Consider the following 20,466-nt stretch of genomic DNA (forward strand, 5'->3'; position numbering starts at 1 on the left):
CTGAAAGCTGGCCACTTACAATATTACTGGGAGTAACTTAACTCACTGGAATCAGGCTATACCTCTACCTAGAGCTATTCCTGATAACATAGTCAAAACACTTGGTCAAGACACCATGACCGGAGCTGGAGAGATGGCTCAGAGGTTAAGAGCACTGACTGCTCTTCCAGAGGTCCTGAGTTCAATTCCCAGCAACCACATGGTGGCTCACAACCATCCGTTATGAGATCTGGTGCAAAAAAAGACACCATAACCAACAATTCTAGCATGTAATGGGGGTGGGGGGATGGGTGGTGGGGCTTACAGTTTCAGAGGTTTAGTCTATTTTCATCATGGCAGAGAGCATGGTGGCATGCATGGTGCTCCAGCAGTAGCTGAGAGCTGTGTGTAGGGAGACACCCTAGCCCCGCCCCAGGTAACCCGGACAGGTGTGCCAGGATACGCCTGTGAGGGTGGGGTGAGGGGAAGTCTGAGATGACGTACAAGGAGGTTTAAAAGGAGTGGGGCTCACGTAGAAAGCCCCTTCTCGCAGCCCACGCTAGCTTGCTACCTATGGGCTCGCTCTGGCTTGCGTTTTGGACTGGTGTTTACCTGAATAAAGAAGTCTTAGCCTCACGGACTACAGTTCATCTTTGAGCACACCTGGCAACCAATCAACAGTTGGCACCCAGACTCTGAGACCCCGGGAGCTGCCGCTACACATCCCGGGCCTCTGCCTTCAGCCAGGAAAGGCTGCCAGGCCCAGGAGCAGCAGGGAGCACCCCGCCACGGTATCTCCACAGTGAGTTACCCATACTGCTTCTCCCTACGTGGCAACCAATCAACAGCTGTGTCTTCATCCACAGGCAGACAGAGCATCTTTGAAACCCCAGAGTCCACCCACAGCGACCACTTCTGCCAACAAAGCCACACCTCTTCCTAATCCTTCTCAAAAAATGCCAATCTCTGATGACTAAGCATTCAAATAAGTGGGCCTATGGTTGTCATTCTTATTCAAACCTCCACCAGGAGAAAGGATGAATCAAGTTCTAAAAAAGGCATTTGACCAAATTAATACAAAATAACCCTGACAAGACATCTCCCCGTTGCCCTCCTAAAACTGTGCCCCTTGAAGGTACACAGAACCATCACCACACAGGATGCTACACCATTTACCCTACGGAAACCTACTGGATGTCCCCATCCTCTAAAACCAAGGACCAGTTTCTCAGGGACTATGCACTTGGGTTGTTTTGTACTCTGCCCTCTCTTGGGTGGCAGGGACTATTAGCCCAGGCAACACTGCTCAAGTTAACGGCCCAGAAGCACAAGCCAGGCAGCAATGACCTGGTCACATTCCAGAGAGAAGGAAGTGAAATGGAAGGAAGAAATGGAGGAAGGACCCAACCAAGTCCCACTCTCTACTGAAAGGCCACATACTGTCCAAAGGGGCTGGACACATACACTCAAAAGAAGTCACTTGTAATTGAGGGGATGTCCAATGAGTCTGACCAAACTCAATGGAACATGCAGGAAGCACCAGACTATTCTTCAAAACAAAGCTTCAAGAAGCAGATAACACCCCTTACCCAGTCATCCTACACTGTAGTCCCAGTGTTGTTTTCAACCTGCTGCTATGTATTGTTATGTCAAGTTCATGAGACCCCAGAAAGACCACCAAGGAGCCAACTCACCAATGCAAACGCACAAGGTTTATTGTTAAGCTACAAGCTGTCCAGCTGTCCAGCAAACTGACACAGCAGCTGCAGGAAAAGGGTGCCTGGCCTCAATTTCAAAGGGTTTATAAAGGAAAAAACCTGCAAGCAGGGTGGTTCATGCCTTAGCTGTTTAGAATTGGGTAGGAGTAGGTGACCTTTGAATTCATTGACAAGGGTCTAGGGGAATTTCAAAATTGTCACTAACAGTTGCCCAAAGGAAGGACAGTTATGGCGAGAAGATGTTATTTACCAAAATTAGTCATTGCCTGACCACCCGGATGGGATCACTTTGACCAGAGTAGGCACAGTTTGGATGCTCCTTGGAACTGTTTATGGCTCCTTGGCTGGAGCTGAATCAGCCTTGTGCCACGCGGGGTATTTCTCAAGGTGGCTTTTTCTTAACTCCATCCTCACCAGTTTGCCTTGCTCTTTCAGCATGTGTGTCATGTTTGCCCTTATAACGTAGGCTTTGTGTTGCTGGTTCTCTTGCTGCCTTAAGCTCTCTGGTGCTATTTTAAACTCAGGATATTCCAAAAGGCAAACCCGTTTACTTGCTTGTGACGGGCTCACTTTAAAGACTATTGTTCCCTACGCAGGCAACTGACAGGGTTTTTACTACTAATGGAATCATAGTCGACATACTTCTGTCTATCCAATTTGATGTATGCTTGGTTATACCCTGTGGGAATACGAAAGGCCAAAGACAGCTCTCTGGGACAGACACGCACTCCTATCCCTTCAGAACTCAGGAAAGTTAAGCACAGTGCTTTAAAGGGCTCATTAGGATTGAAGTGTCATTTGGTGGACCACTCAGGATTAGAGATGGACTTACAACCCACCCTCCGCAAATGTTATGCAAACCCTAAAGGAAAACTTACAGGAGGTGAACAAAGTCCTCCAGCTTATCAGCATCAACAGTGTCACCCATAATAACACTAATCATGACACCAAGAATCCTCGATATTCAGACCTTAGGGACGAGGGGCAGATGTAAGAGCAATAGATTCCCGTAGGAAAATCTACCCTGAGACAGGTCAAGGGGAGAGGCCGACATGCCTCAGATCACTTCAAACAAATCTTTAAGTCATGTCCTTACCACCCCCTGGCTCAAGTCCAAACCTGTCCCCAATTTTCCATCACTTACACCCAAAAATTCTCCTAAGGACTAATACTCCAAGCTAACCATAATGGAAGCCAAAGACTTAAGACAGACCTTTAGCACTGAGACAGGTCGCAGAAACACAGAAGCCTGGGTTAGAATGGATAAAACACTCAGCCCATACGCTGGTTAAGAGTGGTTAGGATGTGTGTGGCTGGAGGACCCCAGACTCCAATAGTCCCCTTCCTGTTGGGTGGACCTTCAATCCAAATGGCATGCGTTGTATCATGTCCCTCTTCCAAGACTGAGGGGCCTGAAGCAATGTGTCCTATAGCATCTTGTCCCTGCTGTTCCCCCCGTCAAAGCCATGGTGCCCTGACTACCATAGAGCCCCCACCCCCAGGAGTAATTGCATGGTAGGTAGGAAGAGCAATCAACTCCAGTGAACCATGGACTGGGGCCCTGAAGGTCTGCCTTTTGAAGAGCTGACCACTCAGCTCTGGCAGTCGCACAATCAGATATCTGGAGGTATCGTGGAGGACTCTTATGTGAGGTCCAATCAGTGGACCAGAGCGACTTATACTTTAGTGCAACTGGCTACCTCTTTCAGTATGGCATTTAGACGTCCCCACCTGCCTTAGGGCCCCTCCTGCAAGAAGGGGGCGCTGTTAACCCTAGGAGACTCATTTGATCCCCATATTTATGTAGATGGCATAGAAGTGTCCTGGGGGAGTCCCAAATTCATTACTTTAATTAATTAACCTTGGAACCAAATAGCAACCAGTTTCAAGTCAGTCTTGTTCTGGTGGTCAACAGTTAATAAAAATCTAGATTGTGGTGTTGGCTTCCGCAGCACTACATGAAAACTGAAACGATACAGAGAAGACTAGTATGGCCCCTGAGCAAGGACGATGCAAATGCGTGAAGAGTTCCATATTTTTTCCTCCAAGAGCTCTGCTTCAGTTCCTACCTCCAGGTTCCTGCCTTGGCCTCCCTGTTGATGGACTGTAAGCTATAAGCCAAATAAACCCTTTCCTCTCAGAAAGAAGGAAGGAAAGAAGAAAGAAAGAAAAAAGGAAGAAGGAAAAAAGGAAGAAAGAAAGAAAAAAGAAGAGAAGTGTAGACTGTAGCACCTAGCCTACTACAACCAGAAAAGATTGCTTAACTGTACTGGAGATGCTGTCAAGGGCATAGCTGAACTACTGAACCCTAACAAAATGGATTGGGAAAATAGATTGGCAATTAACATGATTTTAGCTGAAAAAGGTGGAGTCTGTGTATGTGGGGAGGACAGTGCTGAACATTCATTCCAAACAATGTTGCTCCACTGTTACCATGGTTCTCACTAATGACGTACCCAAAAACTTAGGAATAGATGACCCCTTTACCAACTTAATGGAACAATGGTTTAGAAATTGGAATAATGATCACGGCTCTAACATCTATCATTATAATAGCTGGAGCCATGATTCCAGTAGGTTATTGTAGACAACCGTGTGTTCAAGGGCCAGTCCCAAGGCTTATAGGAATAGCTACTTCCAAATAGCTGCCACTCAGTACCCAAATAGCCCTTTCCATTAGACAGGGAAAAGAGGTCCAGTGTCTCTTAAGAGAATTTGAAGAAGAGAGTACATAACAAAACAGGGGGTTTGTGATCGATTTAATCTTTTCTATAAACAAGTTTAGTAGTCGTAGCGTGTTTCCTCCCAGGTCCTCCTCTTTTGCTGCTCTGTTAAGGACTGTGTGTTTGTTTAGCCAGATGTAATCTGTTTCTTGGAATGTCCATATGTCTGACACCCTGACTCATTGCCACAACTTCCTGGAATGGTTATCTGTTAAAATTTACCCCTTCAGGCTGGAGAGTTGACTCAGCAGTTAAAAGCACCGGACTGCTCTTCCCGAGGTCCTGAGATTGGTTCTTACTTGGCACCCACATGGTGGTTCACAACCATCTTTAACTCCAGTTCTGTGGGATTTAATGACCTCTTCTGGTACCTGTGGACACCAGCCATGCATATGGTTCACAGACATACATAGAGGCAAAATACCTATACACATCAAACAGTATTAAAAAGCATTAAGAAACCCATCCCTTCTCTCTGTATCCTTCTGTTTCCTTTGTTGCTAGTTTCCAAACTTGCCAATCAGGTGTAAATTGTGAGGTTGCCTCAGCCAGTGAGGGACAGCCAAGTCCCCCTTGAGCTAGGGTTAAAAGGTTGACATCCTTTGGGACTGGTTGTGCTTAGTTTCTGCCTTTCAACAGCTACACACCCTTTTGTGCAGAAGTAAAAAGTTTTGCTTTGTCAAACCACATTGTTTGATTGATTGATTGATTGACTGATTGATTTTTGGTTTGATTGATTGATTGACTGATTGACTGATTGATTCATTGATTGATTTTTGGTTTTTCCAGACAGGGTTTCTCTGTAACAGCCCTGTCTATCTTGGAACTCACTTTGTAGACCAGGCTGGCCTTGAATTGAGAGACCTACCTGCCTTTGCCTCCTGAGTGCTGGGATTAAGGATGGGCACCACCACACCTGACTTTTATTTTAGTTTTTGAGACAGGCTTTTTCAGTAACAGCCCTGGTTGTCCTGGCACTTGCTCTATAGATCAGACACTGCCTTGGACTCAGAGATCTGCCTTCTTCGGCCTCCCAAGCGCTGGGTTTAAAGGTGTATGCCAACACACCCGGCTCCAAAAATATGCTAATTTGGGTGGTGATTTCTTGGTTTGTCTTGTCTCTAGCAGCAGTATTCTGGGTATGGAGGCCCACATGGTTGGTGTCTTGTGAAGGGACCAGCCCCCCATTTCGGCAGCCATGACAGTAACACGTGCTAACCTTGTCTTAGTCACTAGAGGTTAGGTGCCTGCTTCGTGACAAGGAACCAATCAGAAGTTAGCTGATGGCGCTATGCTTTATGACCCTGGGTGTACTTTACGGACAAGCACACAGCAATGACGCACAGAGCATAGCAACCACCCTGAGCGGGCCTATGGGCCATAACAACCAGTTGGCCAATCAACACAGGGCAAGCCCTCCAAGCCTGGAGGCACACCAATCGTGAGCCTGTGCGTACCCCTAGACACTCCCCTTACGCTGCCCTACAAGATCTCTCTCTGCAGCCGGTTCGAGCTGTCTTTTGCAAGCCATTGCCATGGTGGATGGACCAAAGACCCGAGCTAACAAGGGGTTAGCTCGTTAAATTACAATAAAGCCTCATGCAGTTCGCAGCAAGCTCTCGAATCTGCCTGGTGATTGGGGTGACCGCGGTCGTGGCCTGGGACCCCGGATACCTGAGTTTTTTGGGGGGTCTAACACTTGACTCTAGCCTGATGCCTGGGAGAGTTCCTGTAAAGGTTTCCAAGAGAAAGGTCTTGTTCCTGTTTTTTGATTTTCTTAAACCTTTGTTTTTATTTTTTTATTTTTAAAGATTTTATTTATTTATTATGTATACAACATTCTGCTTCCATGTATATCTGCACACCAGAAGAGGGCACCAGGATCTCATTACAGATGGTTGTAAGCCACCATGTTGTTGCTGGGAATTGAACTCAGGACCTCTGGAAAAGCAGTCAGTGCTCTTAATCTCTGAGCCATCTCTCTAGCCCCCTTTGTTTTTATTTTATGTGTATAGGCGTTTTGCCTGTGTGCATGTAGTGCCTGCAGAGGCTAGAAGAAGGCATTGGATGCCCTGGGAACAGAGTTACAGACAGTTGTGAGCCATCGATAAACACCCTGTCTGTGAAGCGTTTTTTTCTGTACATGCCTGTTATTTCTGTATGTGCCTGTTTGCTCAAACTTGAACATTTCTAAGACTGTCATCCCCTCCTTGTGTCCCTCACAAATTAGCAGTTGAGCTAAAGTCAAGGCTTCTACCAATGACATGAGATACAGTCACCACTTGCCTTAGCAGTGAAACTAAGTGAGCCATCTGCCCCAGTGTGCTTGCCAGTGAGGTTTGGCTTGTGACACACCATTAATGTAAAAAGTGCTTCACTTTCTCTCTGTGTGTCATTGTGCCACACTGGGAATATTCTTTTCTAACAGTTCTGAGGAAATCTACAGTTAGATTCCATTTTTTCTTGGGGGGGGGGGTTCGAGGCAGGATTTCTCTGTAGCTTTGGAGGCTGTCCTGGAACTCACTCTGTAGACCAGGCTGGCCTCAAACTCACAGAGATCCTCCTGCCTCTGCCTCTGGAGTGCTGGGATTAAAGGCATGCACCACCAATGCTCGGCTCAGTTAGATTCCATTTTACAAACCAGGAAAACAAAGCTGAGCAGAAGGAAGTCAGTCCTACAGAGTCACAAGCAAGGAGCCTGAGGGTCCAGGCTGCACCGTTCAGGGGGATTCAGAATTCAGGAACCTCCTCTCCCAGATGAGGCAAGAGATGCCCAGCCAGAAGCCTAGGTGGACTGCAGACGGAAGGAAGTACCTGCCTCCCCAGGGCCCATTCCATCAAAGAGTAACTGTCATCTAGGTGTGTTGGTAGCTGCCAAAACAAGCCGGAGGCCAAGGTCTGCTGGTGGAAAAAAGAATCCAAATTCCTGCCCAGGTGAGTTGCCTGGGCTTGTCTCTCTCAGCCTGGCGCCATAGCTCCTGGAGGCTTTCACCCCACTGGCTTTACAGGTCCCTCTGGAATGTTCTTAGAACCCAAGGAAAAGCTGCCATAGTCAAGGCCTTGCAGGAAGATTTGGAGCTCTCCCGTGCCATGCCCTCCTGAGCTTTGTGCAGCAGGGAAGCTGGCAGCCCAGCAAGGTTGAAGGCTGCCCTGAGCCCTTGGCAACAGTGGACCAAGATTTCCAACTAGCCTTCTGGGTGCCAGTCCTTGAAGATGAAGCAGGGACCCCGGATGAGCTCTACTTCTGGCTAGCCACCGCTGAGAACCCCCTGCTCCCCGTGTCTCCACCACCTTATGTCTCTCCTTGGTCTGTTGTTTCCTGTAGGCACTTTGCCTACTCCCTTTGTGAAAAATCTCATGGCCACAAAGCCACTGTTCAGTGTTCTTCACTGTATAATAAAGCCTGGATACCCCCTGCCCTGCCCTGCCCTGCCATGCCCCAGGCCCAGCCCAGAAGAAACTGGGTTGTCCTGTAGTTGAGCCTCCAGGCTCACTCACCATCTGCCTGGCCCAGGGCTCTGTGCAGTCCTCGCTGTCTGCCCATCCCCCACCCCCACCCCACCCCACCCCTGACCAGCTGCATCCAGTTCCGGGGTACCTGAATCATAGTTTCCACTACTCTGGCCATTTGTTCAGTTACAAGTACTCAAGTACTCAACGAGTACCTGTTTGTCCCTGCCTGTGAGGGTCAGGGCAGGACAGGTAGCAGTCACAGAAGTTTCCCACAGGACAGGTGGCAATATGGGAGACATTTGTGGTTCTCACAACTAGGGACAAGTACAAGGGATCATTTGTAGAGGCCATGGTGACTGCTCACAGGGCACAGGCCACTCACTATGGACCTGCTACTAATCTAAACAGTCAACAACCTGGACAGGTTTTTTTTTTCAACTGGGGGTGCTGGGGATGGAATTCAGGGCACCCCAAATTCTGGTTCAACACTCACTATTGAGTTAAAACCATAGCCTGGCATCCGGACCTCTGTGAGTTAGAGGCCAGCCTGGTCTACAGAGCTAGATCTAGCACAGGTAGGGCTGTTACACAGAGAAACCTTGTCTCAAAAACCAACCAACCAACCAACCAACAAACAAACAAACAAAATCCCCCCAAAACAAAAAAAACATAGCCCGGTAGTGGGTGGTTTTAAAGTGGGTAGTAGGTTGGGGGGTTTTAAAGGGCTGTGGTTCCAAGGAGCTAGTGGCTGTTGTGGGGAGGACCGCCTCTGAGAAAAGTGAACTCTGCTCCCAAGTGAGCATACCTGAGCTAGTCTTGTCTGACCCACCATAAAGACAGGCTGAGGGTGCTGGTGCCACAGTGCACAGAGACAGAGCTCAGCAGGCTCCCAGCAGTGCCAGGCCTGGGGGAATTCCAGAGAGAGGCCCACTGCATTCCTCTACCTGGGTGGGCAGGGGCTGGGGCTCTGTGCATTCCTGGTAGAGACAGGGGCCCACAGGCTGCTGCGCCAGCATCTAGAAGGACCTAGATAACCTCTGCCCAGGCTCAGCTCAGTGGAGTTGGGCTGGGCCTTACTGAGGACAGCAGGGGTCCCCACCACACCTAGAGGCCTGGAAAGAGGCCAGGCTACTACTCAGGACTTTCCCAGCCTGGTGGGCTGGGTGGAGCGGAAGCGTGTGTGGTGTGGCAGTGTCCCTGGTATCTGGAGTCAAACGGCCACCTGCAGGAGTCATAGTGGCCTCTCTGCTGCAGTTTGCTCTGTGAAATGGGTTCTAGAGCAGCTTACTCCAGGTGACAGTGTCCCTCCCATTGGATCATATACAGGCCTGCAGAGGCCAGGCAGTGGCCCTTGGCTCCATGCACAAAGGTGGCTCCAGGACTGGGCCAGAGGGCCCAAGGCAGATGGTGACAAAGGTGGGAAAACAATACATCACTGTGTCTGAAGTTCCAAGCACTATGTCTAGCCTGATACTGTAGCAAGACTGGGTAGAACTAGGTTCAAGGCATCACCAGCAACTAGGAGTCTGGGTCTTCCTGTCAGGAGAAGGCACGTGGCTCTCCCTCCCACCTTCAGCAGGACTGTTGATGAGGTTCTGAGAGAAAGCCCTCAGAGGACAGGAGCAGCCCCTCAGTTAGGCTGCTGGGACAGCATACAGACCCCTGGAAACAATAATCTTGCACTTACAATGAGACCTCCCCACCGACACACACCCTCAGCAAGCAGGAGCCTCTAAGCCTCTGTGTGTTTACATTCCCTGGAAATGTATTTCCACTCAAGAGTCACAGGACAAATATTGTGCTAATGTTGAAACTTGGGGCAAACAGAGACCTGGAGCAGAGCCTCCATCTTAGCTCTCCTTCCACATAGGTGTGTGTGTTGGGGGGTGGGAGCTACTTTCCAGGTGTGATCTCCTCACAGGCCAACCCATGTTCCCAGATAGCCTGGCCTCAGCTGAGGGGTACCCAGCCTGGCCAGTAATGGACCACAGGTCTCACAGGACCTAGCTGTGGTAACACCTCCCACATCAGTGAACACTAACTGGGCATCACAAGTTCCTTCCAGGCTTTCTGCCCACGTTGGACTTTCCTAGTCCTCTGGCATCAGACTGGGGGTGGCACTCAATGACAGTAGCTGGGTATCACTTTGTAATTTGAGGCGCTATAGACCCCAAGAAGGCATGTGCCAGGTTTCCTGTGCGTAGGATGGGATGGGAGTTTGTTCCAAACTCCAGACTTCATAGGAACTGAAGACATGACAAGAAGGGCCCACAGATCTTAGTTCCTGGGGACCCCCCCAGTGTCTCCCTCCAGGCTGAGCCAGCTTGAGGGCTGGGCATCCTGGGTTCACTGCAAACCTAAACATGGGTGCAGGCCTTCTAGTGCTGGTGACAGGGCCCAGCTGCTGTCAGAATTTCGGTGTGGCCATAGATGCCAGGACACAGCCCTGCCTCCACTGACAGCATGATAGGCCTCAGGCACCCGCTCTGCCTCCATGGCCCCCAGGTCGGTTCCACGACCAGATCCAGTCATTGATCTTGCACAACCAAGCTTCCCCTTTGACACCCATAGGGCAGTGGCCACGGCTTGTTCTTAGCTGTCCACATCTAACCCCGGGCAGCCTCTTTAAAGAGCTGGCCTTCAAGGTCTACACAGCAGGCAGGTGGAAGTACAAATCTAGTCCCTGTGCTAGTCATGGCTGGCAGCCACTGGCCCATTTCCACCTCTCCGCTGTGGGGACTGATGCTGCTGTAGACGTGGGTACACAGCCTTCCATGGCTCAGTTTCTCTGATGGTTTCTGGGAGTCTCCACTGAGTCTAGTGTGATTGTATTTACTTGTAGAACAGCCACCAGACTGAAACAATGCTGCACCTCAGCTGTGTGCACAGTCCCCTCATGTCACTCCTTATCACTCTCCTGGTCCTGCTCAAGGGCCACAGAGTGAAGGCTGACCGCCCCTGTAGGCCTCAGGCAGCCACACACAAAGATGGTTTCTGAGTACCAAGTCCTTAAGCGGATTGGCCTGTCTCTCTGTTCAGATCCTCTAGAACTTGGCACAGGAAGGGGCTGGCCTCCATGTCAGTGTAAGAGTGATGGTGGAATGGACCTCGGGTCATGTGGCCACTTTGATCCAGCTGTGACTCAGCACTGGGCTTAGGCTCACAGAATCAACCCACCTCATGGGCTTCTTGTGCGCAGGGCTGAGTGAGTCAGAGTCATTCACTCTTTGCTGTTACTGTGGTGTTTTTTTGTTTTTTTTTTTGTTTTTTGTTTTTTGTTTTTTTTTCTTTGTTTTTTTTTCTTGGAGGGACGGGAGCTTCTCTGTGTATCCCTGGCTGTCCTGGAACTCTTTTTTAGATCAGGCTGGCTTTGAACTCATAGAACTACCTGCCTCTGCTTCCAGAGTGCTGGGATCAAAGGCGTGCACCACCACCACCTGACACACTGTCAGACCACAGGCGATAGCTGCTGCCCATTGATATTGGTGTTAGTTCTCACACAAACTGTGCTACAACTTCCTAGGGACCATAGGAGACGCGGCAGCAGCAGCAGATTCCCAGGGACAGCACGCAGCCCTCCCTGAGCTGGGGAAGCATAGTGTTTCAGTGGTGGAGTAAGGTCTTGCCGTGTAGGGAGGGAATCAGTGTCCCATGATCCCTGAGGATGAGAACCAGGCCCAGTGCCATCTGCCCCTGTGAGGCAGGATCTTGGTACTCTGCAGGGCCTAGCCCTGCATCACAAATAAAGTGCTGAGTAGGAGAACATGGTGGGGCGGGGGGTGGGGGGGGTGGGGTGGCTCTGGGTGCCTGGGGTGATTTCAGGGCACAGCTGGGGGAAAGACACAGTGCTTCTGAGGACAGTGAGGGGTGCCCAGAAGGCAGGTGCAAGAGACCTGGGGCAGAGCAGGAACACTTGTAGACCTGAGAAGCTTCTGGAAGCCCAGCCCTATGGTAGTTGCAGAACTAGGGCCTGTCAGCTTAGGGGTCCAGGGTATGGCCCACTGTCCAACCCAGTCCTGCCAGAGCCAGGGCCACACCAGACCCTGCTGCTGAGTTTGGTAGGTCTGGGTGGCATTGGCCAGGGGGTAGAGAGAGACAGAGACAGAGAGACACATGCAGACAAAGAGACAGAAACACAGAGGCAAAAACAGAGATGACAGAGAGAAACAGAAATAGATAAAGATGGAGGTAGAGACAGAGAGAGGCAGAAAGTTCCCTGAAAACGCAATCCAGCAAGTCAGAGAAAATTGAGTTGGGTTAGGGTTAGGAGAGATGAGGGGGATCAGGTGGGCAGAGTTTGCTGGGCCTAGGCAAAGGAGAATTGTCTGATGGGTGTAAATGGGGTACAGTTTGAGTCTAAGGACCCTACACACCCATGCTCCCAAGATTGGTGAGAATCCTCTTAGGTGGCTCCCCTGCTAGGCTATGGCCAGGAGGCCCAGGCCAGTGGGAAGCAGTCTGACAGTCCAGGAAGCCTTGTCCCAGCAGCACTCAGGCTCTGCCCAAGGGCCTTCCCTCAGAACATTCCTCCTCAGCTTAAGGCCTCGTGGCCATATAAGGCTGCCTGTGGGCACCTCTCACAGGCCCTCACCCCCGCCTGCCCCATGGGAGCTAGTTTGACCAGCCAGGATAGGGAGGGGCCTGTTGGAGCATTGGTACTGGAGGAGTACAGGGCAGCCTTGTGGCCGGGCAGACATCCCTATGTGCCACCAGTCTCCCATTGTGCCAAGAGCTCCCTCTGGCTCTCTCCCTACAGGTTTGAGCCTCAGGCTTCTCAGGGTGCCACCACCATCTGGGAGGTGGTGGGGATGGGGTAGGATGGATCCCAAACCCTATGTCTCAGTGAGGTGCCAGGATGTACGCTGATACTTTCTCTAGCAGACAGTTTCCTAGGAGTAGACTCACCATGGAAGGACAGTTCCCTGTCTTTGCTGTATCTGGGGTTCCTAGGCCTCTACACTATCCCTTCCAGGAAGCTGGTGGGCCTCGAAGGACCTGACATTTGTCTCTCAGGTGAACTGTCAGTAGAGGTGATGCCCACTGGATGCAGTGGAGTCTTGCCTGTACTTTGCTCTGGAAGGGATGCTTCTGGGGAGGCCCCTCCTTCCAGTTCCTGAGCCCTCCTCCCCCAGGCTGGGAAGTGCAGGGTCAACAAGAAAATAATTGGGGTGTAATGACAAAGGTCTCCCTGGGAACACAGATCTTCCTTCAAACTCCTGTAAGTTTCTTCTGAGAACTGCCAGGGCCCAGGGCAGGGGAACCCCAGGAGTTGGTCTGTTACTCATCGGGCTCTAGGCACCTCATCCTGTTCACTATTGGCCTGACCCCCACACTCTCTAAGGCTGGACCCCGAATTCTTGAGCATTACACTGACCACTGTATGGAGGCCTCCCTAGGTTGTGCCCTCCTCTTAGGGCATCCAGCTAAAGTTGCGTCTTCATCCCACCTGTGGAGAAGAGAAGCTGGGTAGGGAGGGAAACCTTGAGTGAGCCTTGTGTAATGCCTGGGGAACCTAAGCCACCATTACACACTCTCCTGCCACACCCTAAGTATCAGGCCTCCACCCGTGGGGCAGTGACTGCCTTGGGTCAGGCCTGCAGGGGTGATAGACCCGCTTGGACCCTGAGGTGGAAACGTGGAAACGACACGGTATGCTGTCTGCAGGTATACATGTATCTTCATGGTGCCCAGGCTCGAAGGTTCTAAAGAACCATGAGGGGAGAAGTCCCTGCTAGAAGAACAGCCAGGAGCTGTCTCCAGGCCCTGTCTATAGCCAGATGTCTAGTAGACCCAAGCCCCACGCTTATGGGTGAGGAGCCAGGAGACTTCCGGGGGGTTAGAGCAGGTAGCCAGCTGCCCTTGGGACAGGGTTCTGCAAGCTTTGGGGAGGGGGTCTCTAAGGCTGCCATGACTGCTGACCTCCAGATCACCAAGCTCCCAGCTCTAGGCTGGATCTCACAGTGCACAGTGCTGACAGAGGGGCAGGAGTGCTTCTCTGCCAAGCAGTGGTCAACAGAGGCCAGATGCTGTCCTTTGGGTTTACGATGTCCTGATGTCAGCCTCTCAGGGCTGTGATTCCTTTTGGCATCTGTCCAGTCTGAATCTTTGGAGGACTGAGCTGGATCTTGCTGACAGCAGTTGCCAGAATCGGCCCTGCCACTGGCTCCTGGCTGCCCGCCATAGGCAGGGATAGAGGTTCCATCATTGGCTCCCTGAAAGGGCCTCAGAACAGCCCTGAGAAAGGGAACGTGGCTTCCATACTGGCTTTTCTCCAAAGCCTGTCCCTGTGGAGGCACACATCCTGGACCTTGGAACTGGACCCTCTTTTCCAAGCAAGAGTTAGAGCCAGCTCTCTGTGAAGGTGTGGCAGCCACCTGAGGCTGGACTGCCTGCTGCTGCTTGTGATGCCCAGTGACACTCTCGAGTGTAGGCAAGGGGTAACCTCTTGTCCTCTGTGTGGTTTCTCAGAGGCTCCCAAGGTGGGCTTCTTGTCAGATGGCTCATGTCTGGTTCTGTTTCCAACAGCTGTCCCCAGGCTGGGTGGTTCAGGGGCTGATATGTACCCCTGGAATGCTGTAGGAGTAGGACCCTGTGCCAAGGCTGGGAGAAAATATGCCACATTTCTTCTGCAACAGACTTCTCTGCCTTCCCCTGGGCCTGGGCCTAGGCCAGGACCCCTCCTGATACATGTCCCCTCTCTCTGCCCGCTTATTCCTTACCTCATTCCAGACAGGTACCCTCTCCCATAGGTAAAGAACAGAATCATTTGGTGCTGTCTGGACTGTCATAAGAAAGGGGTCAGCTTTGGGGACTGGTACCCAAAAGACCCCAAAAGGCATGTCTGAGAACAGAACTGATCCTTTAAAAAATTTATTTACTTATTTTTATTACATATACAGTGTTCTATCTGCATATTTGCCTGCACACCAGAAGGGGGCATGAGATCTTACCAAAGATGGTTGTGAGCCACCATGTAGTTGCTGGGAATTGAACTCAGGACCTCTGGAAAAACAGTCCAATGCTCTTAAACTCTGAGCCATCTCTCCAGCCCCCAGAAGTGATTTAATTTCTTCTCTCTTTAGAACTGTGTGCAGCTGACTGCCTCCATCCATGTAGCCTCAGTTTCTCCATCCATGGGGAAGAAAATTGGCTGGGTTGCCTACGACTTAGAGTTGAAGATACTGGTCCATTGTAGTGATGACTGGAAACCTGGCCTGGTTAGCAGAGAATTGGGGTGGAGTGGGCTGAGAAAACCACGGCGGGGGGGGGGGAGGGCGTATATCTATCTCCTCCTGCTCCATTCCCCAGCTCCAGCTCCAGCTGCCCGCTCCTGGCACAGGCACACCAGCTGCCACAGGGTAGGGGCAGAGTGCGGACACCTCACTAGTCCTGTACCACAATGTCCTCTGCCCACATCACCCCCACCCCCACCCCGCCCCAGCCCTGCCCGCCACCAGTTGCTCTTGGGGCAGCTGTCTGCTGGGAAGTAGCTAGCTTGGGGTTAACCCTCCCGGTGCTGGTTGCTGGGCTGACTCAGCATATTCTCAGGCATCTGCCCCTCTCTTGCACTGGCCCGTCTTCTGGGACCAATCCCATGTACACCTGGCCTGGCCACTAGGGGGCTCAGAGGAGTCCTGGCACAACCTTTGCCCTCTAGAACTTCGAGAAATTCACATGAAGTCAGCAGGCTATCAAGCCTGGCGGGCAGACACATTAGGATTGTATCTTTCAGCCTCGGGCTATTTGGACCCCCGGCTGTCAATTGGGGGAGGCGGATAGGGACTGGAACAGCTTCCTGATGGGCACAGGGGACCTCCAGGCAGCAGTAGGGTGGGGCCAGCCATCTGGGAACCTGCTACTGCCCCAGCTGTGCCTCACACGGGGTCATAAATCAGCTCCTGAGTCTACTGAATTCCAGATTCCTCCCAGTCTCCCGCCCTCCCTGGAGCCAGCCCCTCCCCCACACCAAGCCTTTCCAGCAAAGGGAAGCCTCTGCCTTGCACTCCCCCAGGTGGAAAACTAAGAACCAGGTTATAGGAATTCCGGGGAAGCAAAGTGGAAGGGTCCAGGCAGGCCAGTTCGTCTCAGTCGGTCTTGACCTGTTTTCAACCGAGGCAGGGAACCACCCAGCCCCTGAGGGTTTAAGATTTGTAGGAGGCTGGGGACAGCCAGGATAAAGCGAGGACGTGCAACCTTTCCTAACAACTGTGGGTCAGGACCAGGCCAGGAACTCACCCCGACCCTTGGGATTAGCCAGAAGGCCCAGCAAGTCCTACCCCCCAACGTGAGACGATAGCTTGTCTGGCCTGGCTAGGAGACTCGGGGGAGCTGCTGTGTCCCACGCCTACCTGCTTGGGACTTTCCTTGAGATAAGTTTGGCCCTAGAATCCAAGGGGAGGCGATCCAGTGGCTGCTGCTGAAGCAGGAGTGAGGAACACAATCAGCTCAGCCTCCAGGATCTTCAGTGCTTGCAGCTCGGACTCAGCCTGGCAGATCAACTGGAGCCCACTATACCCCAGAAGCCAGGAGCTAGAGGAATGACTTGCTTAAAAGACGTGTAACCAAAGTCTCGGCTTCCCATGGAGTCTATCAGACTGGCACCTACTGGGCAATGAGCATCCTTGGAAATGCCCCATGGGTGGGCACCTGTATCACTCATTTGCTCTCGTCCTGATCGATTCCTTATTGCAGAGGGTTTTTAAGCCCCATACTGGTAGACAGGGCTAAATCTGCCCTAACAATGGAGGAAGCAGGGGGTCCCCTCCTGCCTGGTCTTTTCCCAACCACTTGCAGATCGTAGCCTCTCTGGGCCCCCACCCATGGCCACACACAGTTTATACAAACACGGACAGGGAAGGAAGAGAGTAACAGGATAGGGCAACCGGGAGGCGCCAGGTGGCTGAGACCTGTTTGAAGTCAGGGAAACAAAAAGGGGAGCCGCTGGGCGGGTAGAGGCAGGCCCGGCTTGCTGGGGTCCGGAGCATCCAGGGAAAAGGCAACGGGGGGGGGTCTCCCTAAGGGTCGAAACCTCGACCTGGGGGAGAGGAAAGGCTCAGTAGCGCCAAGTTCTCACGGCCTGGCCGGGGGCCAGCAGGTGCCCCTTCCGGGTCGCCGGTCTGGCCGGGTTCCGAAGGGTTAAGGTCCCCAGGCCGCCCCCTCCCTCGTGCCCTTCCCCAACCCCCTCCCCGGGGCACAAGGCTCGGGCGCCAGGGCGGGCCGAGGCGGGGCCTGACGTCCTCGGACAGGCGGAGTCAGCCGGGCCGGCCGCCCCAAACTAGACTCGCCGGGCTCCTGCGGCGCGCGCTGTCCCCAGAGCCGCTGCCCCCAGCAGGAAGATGGCGAAGCGCGGAGGGCGGCTCTGCGCGGGGAGCGCACCGCGCGCCGGTGGACCCCGGAGCCCCGCGCCGCCGTCGCTGCTGCTGCTGCTGCTGCTGGCTGGGCTAGCGCCGCTAGGCGAGGCGCGGACTCCCGGGGGCGATGGCTTCAGCCTGCACCCGCCCTACTTCAACCTGGCGGAGGGCGCTCGCATCACCGCGTCCGCGACCTGCGGCGAGGAGGCCCCGACGCGCAATGCCTCACGCCCCACCGAGGATCTCTACTGCAAGCTGGTTGGGGGTCCGGTGGCCGGCGGGGATCCTAACCAGACCATCCAGGTGAGCGCAGGGCGGAGAGCTGGCTACACCATCCTGCGGTGTACCTACTCCAGAGCCCGAAGCCAGCCGATTCCTAGGTGCTCCGGGGGCGGGGGAGGCCAAAACCCGACTTTCCCACCAGGACTCCCTGGTCCCAAGTTTTGATGGAGCAAGAGAGACCCCAACGCAGCTACCGAAACTCGTGCAGAAACTGCACGTGCCTCGGGAAGAGCCAGTGAAGTGTCCCGGTTGCGGACCAAGGGCCCCAGGGGCTGGTAAAGCACGGGTGTGTGTGTGAGTGTGTGACCTAGGCAGGAGGGGACCGGTGATCAGTCCCTGGCGGCCCTAAGTCCGGGATCCCTGCGTGGGCGGGACTTGGCCAGGGTGCCGGCTGACTGTGAGGAGGGGGCGGGCGGGAGCTCCTTCTTCCCCCGGGACAGGCTGGAACCTGTTGGCCTCCCGGATGGGGACGGAATGAGCGCGGAAGCCGCGCCGGCGCCCTTTCTCCTGGTGTTGGGTCTCACTGTCCCAGCCAAGAGTTGCGGTTTCTCTGCTTGGGATCTGGAGACTCGGGAGGGAGGTGGGAGAACGCAGGCAGGCAAGGTTTTCACCGGGAACACCTGTGGCCCGTCAGGGGGCCGTGCACCCCTCCCCCCGCGCCCAGCAGGTGTTAGTCTTTGGGTTTTAGTCTCCCAGGAGATAGGATTCTGTACCTAAAGACTCTCCGGAGGCCTGTCTTGAATCCTGAGCCTGCAGGTGGATTAAGTAGTCCATTGCAGGACCCCTGCCTCATGTTAGGGAGTTGGGAACTGTAAGGACCTAGTTAGTAACTTTACCTGCCCGCTAGGGACCTGCTTCCACCTTCCTGGAAGGAGGCTGAAGAAGCAGGGGAGTGATGAAAATGAAGTTCTCGGGTGGAGAAAGAGGGGAGAAGTGAAGCAGCTTAGTTCTGTTCACCGCTTACCTGGCCACCCTTGCATGCCCAGAGGCAGATTCAGAGACAGGGAAACTGAGGCCTGGGAAGTTAACCAACACCTGTTTTGAAGCCGTGTTTAAGTCAGAGCGGGATCCATCGGAGATGAGCAGTTGGAAGTGGGGTGCCTCTTGGCCTGTGGTCCCCTGTGTATAACCCTGACCCTAACCCAGTCAGGGAGCTGGCTCTCAGGAGGGGATCCAGGAGAGACCTTCAGACTTGGACTCCCAGGGCTCCTCACAGCTTACCTAGTAATTTGTTTTTCCCTGGGAAGAGAACTCAAGTCTATGTCCACACCCCAGACCACGCTTCCCTCATCTGCCTGTGCACAGGGCCTTCTCAGAGGGTTACTGGCATGGGCTCTGTCCCTGCACAGTTGTTATTACCTCCAGCCAGGGGAGTCAGAGGTCAAGCCCCTCTCCGATGCACCTCCTTGGTGAGAAAGTAAAAGTAACAGCTACTTTGCCAATGGACTTCTATCTAAGGGGTTGGGATGGAACACACAGACCCCAACCTCACAACATGGCCCCAAGGAGTCAGGGACCCTTTATGGCAACAGAAGAGGGACTGGGCAGGAGTCTGAGTGAGTTCCACAGGGCCTCTGTGCAAGGTTGACACTCCTGCTCTCCTGGTGTCTGGTGGGCATCAGCAGAACTCTGCTGGCCCTCACACAGAGCGATTGGTGACTCATTGGAAGGGGAACTCCTAATGAGCCCCTGTGTTTTCTAATTCTGTTCCTGGCAGGACCCTCTGCAGCAGAGGGGTGGAGGAAGCCTGGTTTCCCAGCCCTGTCTGCTGGAAGCCAGAGAGAGGTCAGTGGGGAAACCCAGGCCACCAAGGGTGCTTGTGGCTTGCTGCTCAGTGAATAGCTGATTGGAGATTCTTGATGTGGTATCCTAACTCTCTAGACCCTCGGCTAGAAGGGGGCACAGTGGCTTCCCGGGACTCCTGGGAAACTGGAGGCCTACCTGCATCCTTGAGCCTGGGCCTCACTTCTAGGGACAGTATGATCATGTTCCCATGTGGTCTGGACCACAAAAGGCCTCCCCAGGAGGGGCAGGGATCCTATCAGTGAACCCCTTGGGCCCTTGCTGTTCCATCCTGTGGCTCTGAGAGCATTTAGGGGAGGGATCATTGGTGAGGCTTGACAGACAGGCCCACTTAGGGTCACCATGGCCCTTAGCTCCGGTGGTGGAGCACAAAGGTGTGTCCAACACCAAAGAACTCTCAGGGCTGCAGTGGGACTAAGCAGATAGTTGGTGTGGTGGATAAATATAGCAGGCAATGCCTGGCAGGGGCAGGCCAGCTTCTTGGGTGGTCCAGAACAGTGCCCAGGGGCTGACATCTAAACCAAGATCAGAACAGCAAGCGCCAATGCTCTTACAGGCAGGAGCTCCCCAGATGTCAACACCTGGGGTTCTGGGAGCCACAGCCTTTGGAATGGGGCACACAAGGTGGAAATCTGGAGCTGGCTGGACTTCCAGGGAGGCAGAGTCTACTGTGGGCCAGTGGGGGCTAGAGGCTGTGTTCCTGCTCAGACCTAATTAGGGCAGGTTTCTTTGGAAAGAAGTCCTGTACCCCATGCTCTGTCTGGGAGGAGTGGGGTCACTTTCTGGGCCTCCATCAGTGTGAAGTCTCCAGGGCTGCCTTTGTGTAGGACAGGTTTGGTTTCCCTGTGGAGTCGGACAGTGGCAAGGGGGGGGGACTCTCCTGGCCTGGAGCCATGGCCCCTCCCCTCCCCTCCCCCACCAGGAGCAGCAGGGCCAGGATCTGTTGGGACTTCCTACAGGCCCCAGCAGATGGCTAGGCTTGTGACTACAGAGAAACATTATCCTACCCTGCAGATGGGAACACTGAGGCTCCGGGGGCATCTTGACTTGGCTTTGTCTTGACTTAGCTTTGTCCCAGAGCTCAGAAATGGCAGTTGGAAGCTCCAGACCTCCCCTGCCATTGCCCACATACTTGCGTTCTAACGGGGCCCCCACAAG

At 53.1% G+C, this 20,466-nt stretch overlaps 1 protein-coding gene, 1 long non-coding RNA gene and 1 other non-coding gene across 3 annotated transcripts in view; 2 read left to right on the forward strand and 1 right to left on the reverse strand.

Annotated features, from left to right (window-relative positions):
* Positions 1–3,634: 3,634 nt before the first annotated feature.
* Positions 3,635–3,737, forward strand: LOC113836253. The gene has a single exon (XR_003486274.1). It is a non-coding gene; the product is annotated as a U6 spliceosomal RNA (small nuclear RNA).
* An 11,089-nt stretch (positions 3,738–14,826) lies between these two features.
* LOC118239098 lies at positions 14,827–20,092 on the reverse strand. The gene is made up of 3 exons (XR_004770610.1): positions 19,447–20,092; positions 16,222–18,540; positions 14,827–15,087 (listed from the first exon to the last, which is right to left on the reverse strand). It is a non-coding gene; the product is annotated as an uncharacterized LOC118239098 (long non-coding RNA).
* Lama5 (laminin subunit alpha 5) overlaps positions 17,152–20,466 on the forward strand; it is a 47,562-nt gene continuing 44,247 nt past the window's right edge. Inside the window, exon 1 of the mRNA XM_027419886.2 lies at positions 17,152–17,526. Coding sequence (XP_027275687.1) covers positions 17,209–17,526 — 318 coding nt within the window. The 5' untranslated portion in view covers positions 17,152–17,208. The remainder of the gene's footprint in view (positions 17,527–20,466) is intronic.

Source organism: Cricetulus griseus, chromosome 6 (assembly GCF_003668045.3).
Source record: "Cricetulus griseus strain 17A/GY chromosome 6, alternate assembly CriGri-PICRH-1.0, whole genome shotgun sequence".
Classification (NCBI taxonomy): Eukaryota; Metazoa; Chordata; class Mammalia; order Rodentia; family Cricetidae; genus Cricetulus; species Cricetulus griseus.